Source organism: Elephas maximus, chromosome 6, assembly GCF_024166365.1.
Source record: "Elephas maximus indicus isolate mEleMax1 chromosome 6, mEleMax1 primary haplotype, whole genome shotgun sequence".
NCBI classification, from domain to species: Eukaryota; Metazoa; Chordata; class Mammalia; order Proboscidea; family Elephantidae; genus Elephas; species Elephas maximus.
The window spans coordinates 49,007,450-49,021,272 of NC_064824.1; the positions used below are offsets into that span (position 1 = coordinate 49,007,450).

General features: G+C 37.6%; 1 protein-coding gene across 2 annotated transcripts in view; it reads right to left on the reverse strand.

The window, feature by feature from the left end:
• Positions 1-13,823, reverse strand: part of ARL5A (ADP ribosylation factor like GTPase 5A) — a 31,846-nt gene that overhangs the window by 13,959 nt on the left and 4,064 nt on the right. For both annotated transcript variants that reach the window (XM_049887237.1, XM_049887239.1), the window contains exons 2-4: positions 2,786-2,846; positions 2,241-2,388; positions 315-398 (exon numbers count right to left, since the gene is read on the reverse strand). In XM_049887237.1, the coding sequence (XP_049743194.1) occupies positions 315-398; positions 2,241-2,388; positions 2,786-2,846 (293 nt within the window). The remainder of the gene's footprint in view (positions 1-314; positions 399-2,240; positions 2,389-2,785; positions 2,847-13,823) is intronic.

Below are 13,823 nucleotides of genomic sequence, written 5' to 3' on the forward strand. Positions count from 1 at the left end.
TCCAATGTTAATCCTCTATAAAAATAATCTATCCAAAATGAAAAATAAAAGCCACATTTAGGAATTCCTTTAACCAAGAAAACTTCTAGACCAAATTTATGTAACTGAAATAAAGCTCCACAACTGACTCCACAATCTTTCTGCTGCTTTCAAATACACCTTCAATTTCGGAAGTATCAAAATAATAAAGCAGGCATGGCCAATAAATAAACATATGTTTTTTAAAATTGAAGTAAGATACTACCCTCATAGAAAGTAGAAAGAAAAAGTGTTATACAAACATTCCACACCTCTAATGCAAAAATACTACTTACCTCATGTGCCAACATTTTATAGAGTTCTTCTCTAGTTACTGAAATCCTTTCTCTGTCTGTACTGTCCACAACAACTATTACAAACTAAAAATAATTAAAAGAAAAAATTATTAGTGATCATATCATTTGATATTTGTGAAATTTAATACGTGCTTAGTTGATTTACAGGCTACAAATGTCAAAAAATTAGAATTTTATGGTATTGTTAGGAAACCAGAGATACTACTGCACGTCAATAGACCTAAAAATCTGATCCACTTTTAGGTCAAGAATATATACTAATTTTTGAGAAAATATGATGCTGATATTGTAACCAATATATAACAGATGCTGGTTTGCTAAATTAATATACTGAGTATTAATGAGCCTATATCCATCTATTTGCATTATAAATCCATAAGAAACAAACATATTAGAGTCCTAAATTCTTCTTCTAGGGAGATATTTATCAACGTTAATTTGAAAACCTAAAAGGCACGTTTATGGGAATAAATTAATGTGATCAACTTTTAAAAAGTCAACAAATGAAAAGATCAAGTCTTTATGTAAAACCATGTTGTTTTCTTTATATAAATGGCACCAGCTACCTGCAAGCACACCCTTTCCTAAACTGACAATGAGGCTGGCATTGGAAGATGTGGTAAAATATATAGAAAGGAGCTGTGCGGGTTGAGCCACACTGCACCTCTTCCCTAACGCCACAACCACCAAAAAGGCCAGGGACAACAGCAACAGCTATAAAGTTAACTTACTCATTTTATGATGACATTTGCAGTGCCCAAGTTTATCCTGACTGCCTATTATTAACATGCCACCATTTATTTTTCAAACCTAGTTTTTTTGATTTCCAAATAATCTACTGTGATTTTCAGGGTTTTTTTTTTAATTCTTCAGATTTCATAAACAGTAAGACAGCAGATAGATAAGAGAATCACTCCTGTATACCTCTCCTCTTACTTGATAGTTTACTGATGGGTGGCTTTGTTACTAAAAAATCCACCCTATTGCAAGATATTTTCATAAAGCTGTTAATTTTCAAGGTGTTGGCATGAATTTGAAACCTGCAACATTATACAAAGGACCACTAACCACATATGGAGCCCTGGTAACACAGCGGTTAACAGCTTGGTTGCTAACCAAAAGGTCAGCAGTTCAATCTACCAGCCACTCCTTGGAAACCCTATGAGGCAATTCTACTCTGTCCTACAGGGTTGCTATGAGGCAGAATCACCTTGAGGGCAATGGGTTTGGCTGGTTTTTTTTCCTCCAAAAAAATATGAACAAATGCTTAATGCAGTGTTAGGAGATCAGGTCATCAGAAAGACACTTAAGACCATTTTCATACACTTTATGGATATACGTTTTATTTATAATCAACTTTACAAAAACAAATGTCACAGTCTTTTAATTCACAAGGTCTATACAATGAAGCTCTCAAATGTCACAGACCTGAAATGTTCTCTTGGGAAGTAACATGTAAATAAAAACGTATGATCATGTCTAAACTGCTTTATAATCAAAAGAAAAAGAATTCATTAATGTGTATTTGTGTTGCATGAAAGAAAATGCACAATAAAACTTTGGCCAGAATTTAAACCACCAAAGCTCTCATATAAGTACGATTTCTTCCACTCAGCCAAACATAAATATTAAGAAATAAATGAAATTACAAACCATGAGATGGAATTCATTATAAAACAACTCTTTAAGACAAGTTCTGGTATCAACACACAATCAGACTAATCAATTACCAATTCTCCTAAAAGATGTTCAATAAAAGTAAAAACACAAACCAATGACTCTAAAACAGGGAATCAAAGATTCTACTATGCTTAAACTCTTATATTAACCTACGATTAGGGTTAAAATATAGGCATTTCCCAAGCATTGGGTTCACAGAAGTTTTAGTGTATTAAGAAACATTACCTCAGTGTTAGTATAGTAAGTATTCCAGGAAGAACGAAGAGATTCTTGGCCACCAATGTCCCACATTAGGAAACGTGTATTATTAACCACTATCTCTTCTACATTACTTCCTATTGTAGGGGATGTATGTACAACTTCATTCATAGAACTGAAAAAAAAAAAAACCAAACAGTTCATATATGTTACAATTAGCAAGGAAGTTAGCTTGTTTGACTAATTTTTCAATAAAGCGACAAATCAGCATGACCTCCTTTTATATTTTATACCCAAAGACCCCTTTTCCACTAACTCAAAACGAGAGAGCGCTAAGGGTTTGCAAAAGAGCTTTAGCGTGAAACAACTGAACGACAAACCCAATGTCATAAATTTCTAGCTGCTTAGAAACAGTTGCTTAAATCTGCTCTCTGGTTTATGGCCAGCCTGCTTTCTTACAGAGTAGCTTAAGGTTCCAAATAATTTTTTATTGTCTTCCTTAATCAAAGAATTTCCAGGCAGAAAAACTAAAAACAAAAAAATAACTTTTAAAAAAAATAGCTAATACTTACAATTGGTAAAGGATGGTAGTTTTCCCTGCATTATCCAGCCCAACAATGATAACTTTGTGCTCTGAAATTTAAAAAAAACGGTGATTTATGAATTATAAACAAAAATCCAGAAGTTCCCTATTTCACCGATTTCTTCTCTGTGTATGGTACAATTCAGTGTATGGCATTTAATACATTCTTAGAATTCAAAAGACCATCTTAGCAAGGCCAGCAGAAACGTGCCATTAGTCTTACCTTCCCTCACTCCCCGTTCTACACAGAGAACTGAGGCACTCTGCCCTTATGAAAGCCTATTCTCAGTAATGTATGCCAAATGTAATCACAACAATTTACAAATGACTTAAGTGTAAATGCTTTACAATGGATTAAACCACTCAGGTTATGACTGGAATTTTAGGCTTCAACTGGCATGTACCTGTGAGGTAAGGTGAATGGGAAAGAAAAACAAAGGATAGCCTTTTGTATAGGGTAGCAAAAGGTCAGGCCCCAGCATATGAGTACATTTAAGCTATAATGCACCCTTCTAACATAACGCTCCCTAGATATGACAAACCAACCTAAGGACCTATGGCTATGGTGGTAGTGACACCTCCCCTCCCCTGATTCTGTGGCCTCACTTTCTCCTAGTTTTCTTCCTCTGTATCTTGATTTTTTTTTCCCCCCAGTGACTCTTCTTTCTTGAAACATTCATCCTCTCACATTTTAGCAAGGCTCCTTTAAGATCCATCCATTTCTATGCTATCTATCAACCATTCCCAAAAAGAGCAGTGTATGGGAGAATGTGGTGTCCAAAGATAGTCACTGGATATCCATGCCCTTAATCCGGGCTAGCCCTGTGACTTGCTTTTAACAAAAGGCAGCAGAAATGGTGACCTGTGACTTAAGAGGCTAGATCATTAAACAACCTGCAGCTGCTCCCTGGCTCCCTTGGAATACTCACCCTAGGGCAAGCCAGCCACCACTTAAGTCCAACTACCCCAAGAAGGCTATGCTGTTGAATGAGGAAGCCCAGGCTAATCATGCGGAGAGGCCTTGTAGAAAAAAGATGTACTGTCAGCCCCCAGCTCTGCTAGCCATTCCAGCTGAGACCCCAGACACATGAATAAAAAAGCCATCTTGGATATACAGCCTGGTGGAGCCTTCAGTGACTCTAACCCGATCTGCCATCTGACAGCAACCAAACGGAAGTCCCTAAGCTAGAAGTTCCTAGCTTACGTTCAGACAACTCACAGAACCATGAGAGATAATAACATACTGTTGCTTTAAGTCACAAAATTTAGATTTATTACGTAGCAACAGATAACAGAAACACTATGGAAAAATACAGGGAATTATGTGACTTTGGGCAAATGTCTTATTTCTCTGAGCCTAAGTTTCCTCAACACAAAGCAGGAACAGTTCTCCCTATCTTTCATGGCTGTGTAATAATTTAGATAGCACTTGAGCAGTGTCTAACACCAGCCTGTGTTCCCAGTTCTCTCCTAAGCTCCAATTTACCTAGTATACAGACGTAGTGTCACTCAACATATCCAAAACCTGACATTCTAACCTATTTCTACTTCTTTCTTCCCTAATTTGCTTTATATAGTGCTGCTATTAATTCAGATGCCCTTGGAGTTTCTTCATCCTTTCCCTCAACCTCAGCATCTAATTTGTCATCAAGCTCTGTTGATTCTACCTCAAAATTATATCCTCAAATTGCCGTCTCCTCCTCACTGTCCTAGTTGAAACCCTCATCATCTTACTGTAAAACCTTCCCTAAGTGGGCTATTTCCAACCCATCTTCCCACTGTTTCCAGAGTAATTTTTCTAAACTATAGATCTGATAATGCCACTCTCTTACTTAATGGCTTTCATTTTTGACAGGGAGACAAGGTACAAGTTCACAGCCTTATAAATAAAGCCAGTCAAAAACTGACTAGGCTTCATCCTGATCTATCATGGCTACCACCAGGTATCTAAAGTGGAGCTAAAGCCAGTCCCCCTACACACGCAAACTGGCACATATGTTCCCAGCAAACACTTCTCTGCCTCTACTCATGGTCTGTACCTATGCTCTAATTATGTTCTCCAATTTTCCAGTTAGGGAAAGCTTCTTAGGTCAAGCTTTCCAAGAGGAATTAACCACTTTCTTTTGCTTTACATCTCTGTTCTATAGGGTCGCTATGAGTCGGAATCGACTCAACGGCAACGGGTAGGGTTTAATATACCACTTGGAGCCCTGGTGGCACAGTGTTTAAGAGCTCTGCTGCAAACCAAAAGATCAGCAGTTCAAATCCACCAGCCACTAATTGGAAACACTATGGGGCAGGTCTATTCTGTCCTACAGGGTCACTATAAGTTGGAATCAACTCAACGGCAACGGGTTTAATATAGTACTTATCATACTTATATGCATTAATTCCAGCTTAGTGAGACATGCTTTAAGTATACAAACCACATGTTAATCATCTGTACATTCCTAGTGACTACAACTCTTCCTAGCACAAGGGACATGCCAAACAAATGTTTAATTAATTAATACCCATTAATTAAACAATAAATGTTGAGGATTACAATACCTCAGAGTAAGGTAGTCTTGAAGAAAAAGGGTTTTCATTCAATTCAGATGGTAGATGATTCCCAAATACTGCCAATTACTACAGAATGGAATTCCTAACACCATATAGGTACCTCCTGTTACACAAAGGAAACCCTGGTGGTGCAGTGGTTAAGTGCTACACTGGCTAACCAAAATGTCAGCAGTTCAAATCCACCAGGCTCTCCTTGGAAACTCTGTGGGGCAGTTCCACTCTGTACTATAGGGTCACTATGAGTCAGAATTGACTTGACGGCAATGGGTTTGGTGTTTTTTTAATTGTTATTATACAAAATAAGATCAAAGAAATAGAAAAATGTAATTGCAACCCACTTTAATCTAATCATCTATTACTTTGATGAAAGAGCAGGCAGCTTAGAACCACTAGGATCCTAAAGGGTCATGACTACCTCCCTCCACGCTATTGTTAGGTGCCACTGAGTCAGTTCTGACTCACAGTGAATCTATTAGAGAGTAGAACTGCCCCATAAGGTTTCCAAGGAGTATCTGGTGGATTTGAACGCTGACCTTTTGTTTAGCAGCCAAGCTCTTAACTAACAACTATGCCGAAAAAAATCCTTTGAGTAACCTAGAACTCAGTCTATTTCAACTTTAAAGATGACTAGGGTGAAAGAGGAGTACCTGGGTGTGCAAAGAGTTAATATGCTCAACAGCTAACTGAAAAGTTGGAGGCTCAAGTCCACCCAGAAGCCTCGCGATCTACTTCCAAAAAATCAGCCACTGAAAACCCTATGGAGAACAGTTTTACTCTGACACACATGGGGTCACCAAGAGTTGAAACTGACTGAGCAGTAACTCCTGGTGGTAGGGTAAGAGAATCGAGAATGCTCAACTACAAAGACGATACTTGTTGAAAGTGGACGAGTTAATGGTTAGAGGGCATGCCAAGGGAAGGTCAGTTGACGGACCACCAAGAGGCCTCATCAGGTGGCATTCCTCTAACAAATTTACCCACTATATGACCCTTAGTCTCCCAAGTCCACAAACTCAATCCTGCTCCTATCCCGGAGCAGACAGGACTCAGAGACGGCAACCTACAGAAGTGACAAATAAATAAGAATTCTAAATGAGTAACATACGATGAGACCAAATGTTCAAAATCACGAGACAAGTGCAGTGTTGTCCTAAGGAAAAGTATATAGAGAGGATGAATTAAATCAAAAGATTACTTGAGGAGCATGGAATCAAATCAAAGGAAGTGTTATAGGCCAAGATGATGACTGAACCCATCTTCACAGTAGGGTCATGCTTGCATCAGTGTAGGGTACCTTTCCACCTGCGAAATTTTTTAAAAAGGTAAGGCAATTTTGCCGAACTCAACATTTTCCTGTGTTCCAAAAGTAAGCATCTCCCTTTTGATAGCATATCTTTTCTTCAGTTCTATGGGAAAAAAAGCACCTATCCATAAATCTAATACAAGCAAAATTCACGTCAGGCCATACTCTGATCTCTGACTTGGATCAAAGTTTTTAGCTTCCCACTTGAAACTTGTTTTTAATATCATTATCAAAATGTCACCTTATTTCTAAATTCCAGAAACATCATTCTGTAACGCCCTACCTTACTTGGATCCACAATCAACACCCATAGAAGTAACTGTCAAGAAATCAAACAATGTATTGCATTGGATAAATCTGCTGCAAAAAACCTTTTTGAAGTGTTCAAAAGCAAAGATGTCCCTTTGAGGACTGAGGTGAGCCTTACCCAGGCCGTGATATTTTCAATTGCCTCATCTGCACGCAAAAGCTGGACAATGAATAAGGAAGACCAAAGAATTGATGCCTTAGAATTGCGGTGCTGGCGAAGAATACTGAATATACCGTGGACTGCCAAAAGAATGAACAAGTCTGTCTTGGAAGAAATACAGCCAGAGGGCTCCTTGGAAGCAAAGGAGGCAAGACTTCATCTCACATACTCTGGACATGTTATCTGGAGTGATCAGTCACCAGGCAAGGACATCATGCTTGGTAAAGTAGAGGGTCAGCGAAAAAGGGGAAGACCCTCAATGAAATGGACTGACACACCAGTGGCAACAACAGGCTCAAGTACAGCAATAATTGTGTGGATGGCGCAGGAATGGAGTGTTTCATTCTGTTGTACACTGGGTCGCTGTGAGTTGGAACCGACTCACGGCACCTAACAACAACCACCTACATATGTACCGGCTGCAGGACTAAATTTATAGACTTGCCAATATTCAGAAAAAAATATAAATTACTCCAACCAATGAGAAAAATGATACCCTAAAAATAGTACAAAATTAACAGGACAAACCATACAAACACAGGCCAGAATCTACGATACGTAACTATAAAGAGTGGCTAAAATATACACCTGTGTGTGTGTGTATACGCACGTGCACATGAATGTACATGTGTATGTTTGTGCGTGTGTGTATGTATAAATAAGATACACAGAGACCACAATATAGAACAGTTTCTTACAAGGTCCTTTATCATTTGAAAGAGGTTAAACACTTATTCTAACTATGCTACCATTTTTCAAAATATTTTTCCACTCTTCTTTTGTAATTGCTTTCAAAGCCCTGGAGTGCACCATTTTGAACATTCCCAATGGTGGCATATCTTTTAACTTCTAAAGATAAATTTTATTTTAAGGGGGGAGGGGGAACATTTGGTATCATCTTGGGCATAAGGTAAAAGGGAGCTAAAAAGAGTGTACTTTCTGTGATCTTAAATGAAGTGCAATTACTCAATGATAAGAATGATTTGAAAATATGTCTCCAAAGAAATTGTAAAAAGCATTTCAAAAGGTATTTTGAGTAACAGCATCAGTGGGAAAACTATCCAGCTTCCTAACATAATAGCTTTGAAGGTGACAGCCCTTATTTGGACATGGGTTTTGGTATAGGTGTTTTTCCAAGTGTCTCATTATTTTAGCTATGCCCCATAGGACTTTTCCTGATTCTAAACATTCTTTCTCTAAGGAAGGGCTAGCTATGGGGGAAAAAAAATACTGAAGAAAGGTTTTTATCATACTTGGCCACAAGATGAACATGCCAAGAAGGTAAAACTGCTGTGGAAAAAACTATTGTGAGATAACACACAGATATACACTAAGATAAAGTAGATGTCAGAAGACATTGATAGCAGATGGATTCCGTCTTCTCGTAATATAGGTTAGCTGCCTGTTGAGGATAAAAAAAATGGGGTTAACAGTTTCAAGTCACTTCATCTTTTACAGCCACTGTACAGAATGAGGAAACCCTGCTGATACAGCGGCTAAGTGCTACAGCTGCTAACCAAAGGTTGGCAGTTCAAATCCATTAGGTGCTCCTTGGAAATTCTATGGGGCAGTTCTACTCTGTCCTATAGGGTCACTACGAGTTGGAATTGACTAAGCGGCAAGAGGTTTGGTTTGGTGGTTTTGGTACAGAATGAACTAGAGTATGCAGAGCAGAACCCTCTCATATGGTTTCCAAGGCTGTAGTGTTCACGGAAGCAGACTGCCACATCTTTCTCCCGTGGAGTGGCTGGTGGGTTTGAACTACAGACCTTTTGGTTAGCAGCTGAATGCTTTATCACTGCACCACTAGGGCTCCTATGTAATTAAAAAAACAAACCCATTGCCGTCAAGTTGATGCAGACTCATAGCCACCCTACAGGACAGGGCAGAACTGCTGCCCCATAGGGTATCCAAGCAGTGGCTGGTGGACTCAAATTGCCAACTTTTTGGTTAGTAGCCCAAAACTTAACCACTGCACCACCAGGACTAGTGACCATAAAATATGCCCCAATGTTAATATTATTTCTTATCCCTTGAATTCTAGTCTGGGACAAATCAGAGAAAATTTGTGATGGAATTTTTCAAGTATGAAAACACTGAAAATAAAAGCACGTATAAAATTTGCAACACAGATATGACTGGAGGCCACACAGCGAATTTAGAGAGGCACCTAAAGTGTCATTATATGGATGAATGCAATGCAGTACAAAGCAAGAAGACAGAGAAGACTGAAGAAAGTGTCGGAAGTGTTGAGAATAAGCAACAAAGAACATTAGACAAGTTTGCCATTCCTGAATGCCTTAAGGTGAAATTAGATAAACAATTGTTGATGTATATGTTGAATTAGTCACTGTTACGGTTTTTTGAGTTATTTGAATATTCAGAATTCCATAAAAGTTTTAATTCAATTAATTATTGCTTCACTTGTTCAAAATATCAATCAACTTAGAGAACACTAAGGAAATGATACCTCATTTATCCTTAAAATTCACCTCCAAAATTAGTAGTAACCTGGAAAAACAATTATTCTCTTTGAAAGTGGATGTAGAAAGTAGATTCAGTTGGTCAGTTCTGGGAATTAATGCTCAGTTTGCACAAGACAGTAAGATAAATCTGTTGACACTGGGAATGAAAGAATTAAAAGACACACAAATCTGTACATAAAAGACACTGAGTATCAAATTTTAGAGCCCACAAGATCGATTTACAACAGATTTATTCTGTAATCATGGGTAATGGTTTTAATATGATTAAATTTGTTGATCTGCTTGAAAATGACGGTGAAATTGAACAGCGAATGTCTGCGCAAAATGACAGTTTCGAAGACGGATTTGGTGCACTCTGACTTGCAGACAGTAACCATTGCAGAATGTGGTGAAAGCAACAATGTTCACAAGAAAAGACTGGTATAAACCGTGCTGCACGCACACTTTAATTACTTATTAAACATGCAATAAAGGATGCTGACCTGGAAGAATTCTTAGGAAAATATCATAAACTTGTTCAAAGACTTCGTATTCCAACACTGTCTACCAAATTTTCAGAAAATAATCTAAGGAAACATGTACTGGACTACCCAACAAGATGGAGTAGTATATACACCATGTTAGAAATCTTACTAGGATGCAAAAATCTCAGCTGAGAATAATATGAAATATTACTTTTCTAATGACAAATGGGCATATGTGAAATTAAATTTGGAAACTTTAAAACCTTTAAAGAAAGGTACTATAAGACTACAAAGTGAACAATTAACCAGAGTGATGTTTTTGGTATGTAGGTGGAAACTAAGCTAAAATTAAGTACTCTTAATAATACATTTGGAAACATATTGATTGAAAAATTTAATGTCAGTGAAAAAATTATCACTGAAAATGATAGTGTATTAGGAGCAGTTTATCTAGATCCTCAGATTATCAAATTCTCACGAATTCTGAATTTAAGGTGAAGGCCATATTACATTTAAACAGCATTCGGGAAATGACAGAAAATCTGAAAAAGAGCAATACTGAAAGTTTAACAAAGGAAAGCAATTCAGGAAATTCTCTTGTTTCAAATGATGGTGTTGATGAGATGCTTTTCCCCAAATGAAAGAAAAGGAGTTAACTGAGATCAAACAACTGTTCTATTTATATGACTCTACATTAACAAGCTTTGATGGTATACAAAGAGTTGAGAGAAAAAAAGTATTCTTGAATTTTGGGAATAAAACTGCTCACAATATCCTTAGTTATATGAAACTGCTATGACAGTTTTTGGTTCACCAGCTACACAGGTCAGTGTTGAAAGAACTTTCTCAGGTTTGAAATTATCTCACCAAACAACACGGATAACTTAAATGAAAAAATATTAAAATACATTCTTTTAATTAGGTGTACTTAGGTCCCTGGAGAAGGACATCGTGCTTGGTAAAGTAGAGGGTCAGCAAAAAAGAGGAAGACCCGCAACAAGATGGACTGACACGGTGGCTGCAACAGTGGGCTCAAACATAGCAATGATTGTGAGGATGGAGTAGGATCAGGCATATTTCATTTTGTTGTACAAGGGGTCACTACGAGTAGGAACCAATTTGGCGGCACCTAACAACAACAATTATGATTTACTGCAATGATGTTTTCTAAATAAATTGTATATAAATTAAATTCATATTTGTAATTAATGTTTATTTTATGTACTATTATGGCAGTTCTTCAGCTTAAAACTGGGGCGATATTAAAGTATTAAATATTTTATTGCACTTTGCCTTTAGGTATTGACATATTAGATGTGATAGCACACTTTGTATTTCTAGTATTTTGTGAATAAATTCTTTTTTTTTTTTTATTAAGTGTTGGCGCTCTGATGGCACAGTACTTAAGAGCTGGGCTGCTAACCAAAAGGTCGGCAGTTCAAATCCACCAGCCACTCCTTGGAAACGCTATGGGGCAGCTCTACTCTGTCCTATAGGGTCACTGTAAATCAGAACTGACTCGACAGCAATGGGTTTGGTTTCTTTTTTTTTTTTGGTTTATTAAGTGTTAGTAGTGAAATGTCACCTATACCAAAGTCAAGTGTTTTCAGTGTGTTTTATGGTATTAAGTTGAGAATCTCCTCCTAAAATAGCATTTCAAATCTTCGATTTAATATTTATACAGTATGTTAGGAATGTGTTTATTACAACAATATTTTTAAAGTGACTCGGTGCTATAATAAATTCTAGTATATTAAAAAAATATTTTACATCATGTTTTTCTTTCTATTGACATGTTTTGAGACAGTGATTAAAACTGAACATCACTGTCACTTTAGATTTAATTAATAAATGTGTAGGAAAAATAGTTTAATATTGCTACTTTCGATACTAATTACAAAGCTTGGGATGAACAAAATTCAAGTTAATACGAAAATGCGGTATTATGTACAATATAAGGAACGAATTTGGTAACCATATTTCTTCAGATTAAATTACCCCAGGTTATCCATTTGCAGAATATAAATTTGAGATCGTAGAGTAAAAAACTGATCTGAATCGGTTCAGTTATGGTCAACGAAGTGAAACCGGAAAAGAACCAAATTTAAAAAAATTTTTAGACCAGTATGATACCTGGAACAGAAAAAATAACGGCTCAAAGCCGTGGTTCAAACCACCAACATTTTGGCAAACAGCAGGATGTCTAACCCTTCGTACCACCCAGGGACTGATACATGCATACTAAAAGGTAATTTCATTGTGGGCAAATGTAACAAAATTTTTGGCCTTTCCAATTATTTGATGCATGTGAATCAGAAGTGTTTGTGCTTACAACGGGTCACTGTCAATATGATTTTTCTTTTGTATTACCTATAGGAAACCCCAGTGGTGTAGTGGTTAAGTACTATGGCTGCTAACCACAAGGTTGGCAGTTCAAATCCAGCAGGCACTCCTTGGAAACCCTACGGGGCAGTTCTACTCCATCCTATAGGGTAACTATGAGTTGGAATTGACTGGACTGGCAACAGGTTTGTTTTGATGCAACAGCATACCTGCATTTACTGAGATAAGCCAAAATGACTACACGCTGTTACATACTTGGATGGAATTTCGAGTTATCACTTCGGCTTTAGTTTCCCAATTAATACTTTACTGCTTTGTCATGGAAATACTCCTTACTTTTATTTCCCTTCTCCTTCATTTTCTCTTGCATGTCCATGCAGCTTACCAGTTCCATTCATTGCCAGTTTCTAAAAATCAATATATGCCTCTACCTACCAGTCTGTAGTTAAAGCAAAAAAAAAAAAAAGTAACTCATTCTGAAGGCCTTCTATCTCTGAATCAATCATACTACCATCCATACAAACACAAAGCCAGAAAAAATGGAAGTCATCCTGACTTCACTCCCAGCTCATAGCTAAGTCCTTCACAGAGAGCAGAAGACCCATTCCTGCCATGTTCAGTACCATTCTCTCAGTGCCTACACAGACCCTGGAATAAAGCATGTGCTTAATAAAGTATTTTTCAATGAGTGAATAAATAATCAGATCTGGATGACATAAGGGTTAACAGTGAAGTATCTGAACAACCAAATCACTTTGTATTAAAAATTCAATTTTCAAGATTTCTAAACACCATCAATTCAAAAAAGAGTTTGAAAATAAAGTTGCTGTTTATACCAATGGTGATGAAGTTTCGGGGCGAGGGCGGGGGGAACTGCTCTTTTTCACTAAGAGATTGCTAAAACAAAGCAATGGTTATACAGGGCAAAATTAGAAACCCAATCAGGAGATAGAAACTGCACAATAATTTGAACAGGGAAAGTCTAATATTTAAAAAAATAAATAACTACAACAGGGGATTAAAGTAACAGGGGATTTTGTAGTATTAAGTAAGTGTAAAGCTCACATGTAAGAATATCCACCACCCCTGAGGCTGAGACAGAACACCCACGGAAGAACCACCTCAGGGATGGCCTTGGAGGGAATGGCCGCGGCTCAATGAATGGCAGAGACAGTGCTGTGGTGTCATGCTAGTTAAACTTGCTAGAGATCTTCTCTCTAAGGTGCTAGAGAAAGCTGTTCACTGGGAAGTGTTTCCATGGTGGCCCTTCGCTATGAAACCACTTGAGGTGGGTGCTGGGGGAAGCTGCTGGCTGCTGCTGGCCCCTATGCTGTGCGAAAGCCGGACACTGGAGATGATGCTTGAGCTGCAGAAGCAGGTGGAGTAACCAGGAAGAAAAC